The sequence below is a fragment of the Anopheles moucheti genome, chromosome 3, assembly GCF_943734755.1.
Source record: "Anopheles moucheti chromosome 3, idAnoMoucSN_F20_07, whole genome shotgun sequence".
NCBI lineage: Eukaryota > Metazoa > Arthropoda > Insecta > Diptera > Culicidae > Anopheles > Anopheles moucheti.
This window is the reverse complement of record NC_069141.1, coordinates 59,035,625-59,038,066: the sequence shown is the minus strand read 5'-3', so window position 1 is coordinate 59,038,066 and position 2,442 is coordinate 59,035,625. Positions and strand designations below refer to the sequence as shown.

The 2,442-nt window shown below is 44.5% G+C and overlaps 1 protein-coding gene across 1 annotated transcript; it reads left to right on the top strand.

Annotated features, from left to right (window-relative positions):
* Nucleotides 1-1,118: 1,118 nt before the first annotated feature.
* Nucleotides 1,119-1,661, top strand: LOC128304177 (probable salivary secreted peptide). Its single transcript, XM_053041333.1, has 2 exons — nt 1,119-1,316; nt 1,411-1,661. Exons 1-2 carry the CDS (start codon nt 1,134-1,136, stop codon nt 1,585-1,587), a joined length of 360 nt encoding a protein of 119 aa, XP_052897293.1. The 5' UTR covers nt 1,119-1,133; the 3' UTR covers nt 1,588-1,661.
* Nucleotides 1,662-2,442: the final 781 nt, after the last annotated feature.

Sequence of the window (2,442 nt, the reverse complement as noted above, 5' to 3'; positions counted from 1 at the left end):
GAACCGTATGATATTGCTGACGTGAACGAATAGGTGATTGTTGTGTTGAACGAGTAAATAAATTCCATTGCTGAAACTATTTTAAGGTAAGAAACAATAAATAATACTGTTTAGATATACATAAAGTACAAAGAAGAGGTATACCTTCTTTTATAAAAGCTTTCATTAATCTTCCATCTCTTAGTATGTCATAAGGATATTTTCCTTAATTCAATAATCAAATAAATCAAATTTCATTAAACAAATTTAAATGAATTATATTACTTAAGATATATTAAAAATGTCAGAAAGTCGTTTCATGAGATATGCACACGACTATTTTAATTCTTTATCTTAGAAAACGTCGCATTGATCTTCTTGAACTTCAAGGCAGATGCCGTAAGCTATTAAATTAGGTACCGTAAAACGTACCACAAGATGTTGTGCTGTACTAAACAGGAATCATCCCGCTTTATTTATTCAGCAGTACTTGGGCTTTTAAGGCTATGGCCACTCACCGAACAATGTTCGGTCCACTATCGCAAAAAGAAAACTTGTTGAATATTTCACCACTGGGCACTTGCTGCACTTGTCGCATCGGACATGAAACGAACGGCAGAACGCGAAGGGAGGACGGCTGTAGTGTATGTTGTTACATGGTAAGGTGAACATATGTTTACCCACGTCCTACCACGCCACTCACCACCGTTCTGCTGCCTTCAAAAGCCTTAGTAGCCATCACATCGCATGCTCGAAAGTGGTCAGTTGTCTCATCGTTTATTCAACCAAGACGCACGTTACACCGTATTCCGATCCATTGCAAAGGTTGTGAGTGAGTAAAAGAGATCGTCTGCCACTCGAATGACCGCCTCTCCTTACCATCGCCATGGACATTGTCAACGACTTGTGGCACATGTGCCTGAAGTACCTGCCAATGTTTTTCTTTCGTCCGTGTCGGCCTGGTTTTGAAGTGTCTGCGTGTACACTGTCACCGTGAATCATCCTGAAGTGGTTGATTTCTGCAACTTTCGTGCAAATTGATTGATCGTTAGACGATAGCCGGCTCGGTATAAAATGTCGAGAGGGTTAACGAGTCGCAAACAGTGTCTAATTAGCGGTGAATCGATTGAGTGAAACGGTGACAGAGAGCAAGGATGAAGCCGATCGCGTGCTGTTTGGTGATTTTTCTGAGCGTTTCGGTGGTGTTGATTTATGGTGAAAGCCGTCAGTGGGGTCGCCGAGCGTCTGGAGATCGTCTGCTAGATTATGCCGTGGTCGTAAACAACTCGCTACCAGTGCCGGAGAAGAGCAGCATCTATCGCTATCTGCCAGCGGTGGTACGTACAGTGTGAAGGCGAAGGCGAAAAAGGGGGAAAAAGCTCCTCAAAATAGCAGATGACAGCCTAACATGCCTCTTGCAAACATTTGCAGGGTTCATTCCGGCCACCGAACATTACGGCTGTCTACGCCCGTGATAACGTGCCGGCCGGAAAAGGTGGCCACGCTGGTGTCGTGTCCGGTGGAGTGAACCAATCCAATGTGACGCTCAAGCTTACCTCGAAACCCTACCAACGATTCAACTTTACGATCGAAGTTTACGGAAAGTAGTTGGAAAAAACACAGTGAAGCCAATAAAAAGAATGCGGACGATTCTTTTTTTGTTATATTCGTTAAGCAATGTGGCCACCAACGTGTGTTATCATCCGTACAAAAATGACTGGTCGGATTTATGTTGAGAAATGGGTGAAATCATCGAATACATACCTCCGGGGAGTTTCGCTCGATCTTCGCTCACTGCGAAGCTCCAACCATGCAGAAGTAACCTTCAGGTTGAATCAAAGCCACGGTTCAGTGGATGCGTCAAATCGTTCCCACCGAAACCGGGCGGGCGAAACTTTCGAAAGCGAGGAAGACAAATGTGAAAATAATTGCCGGGAGGGAAAGCACTGAAACAAAAAACGGAAAATGGAAAATTGAAAAACCAAAAACACAAAACTACCAATCGCTTCTTGCGCCAGCACACACACACACACTCACATGTGAGCATAAATCAATTTCCGCTCGAACTGCCTGGTATGGCCGGTGGGAATAGCAGGGAATGAAGCGAAAGAGTTATTGTTTTTCTCACGCAAAGTTGCGAATCTTTGTCTTTCGTTTTCGTGCTTCTGCACCCTGCACGTACGTGTCCCGGTACCGTCCCGAGTCCTGTGGCAAACCAACAGGCAAGAAAAGCCTTTTTTCCGCTCTCATTACTTTCGCATCATGCCGCCAAGGCATGCCAAGGCTTTGGCACGGGTTTTAACTTTTCCGGCACTCGTGGCACTACACTAGACGGTCTTACGGTACCATATTTTTCGACTTAAGCAACGATCCGATAATAACGACAAGGATGACAAAGGGGAAAGGAATAAGGGAAACGAAGCGAGCGGGGTGGTAAATCCTTTATTTGCTACTCTTCTGCCA

Bases quoted from the DNA above. Each gene is read 5' to 3' on its own strand.
- LOC128304177 (XM_053041333.1), top strand. From the start codon at position 1,134: ATGAAGCCGATCGCGTGCTGTTTGGTGATTTTTCTGAGCGTTTCGGTG. The intron at 1,317-1,410 runs GTACGTACAGTG...AAACATTTGCAG, and splicing joins ATCGCTATCTGCCAGCGGTG to GGTTCATTCCGGCCACCGAA.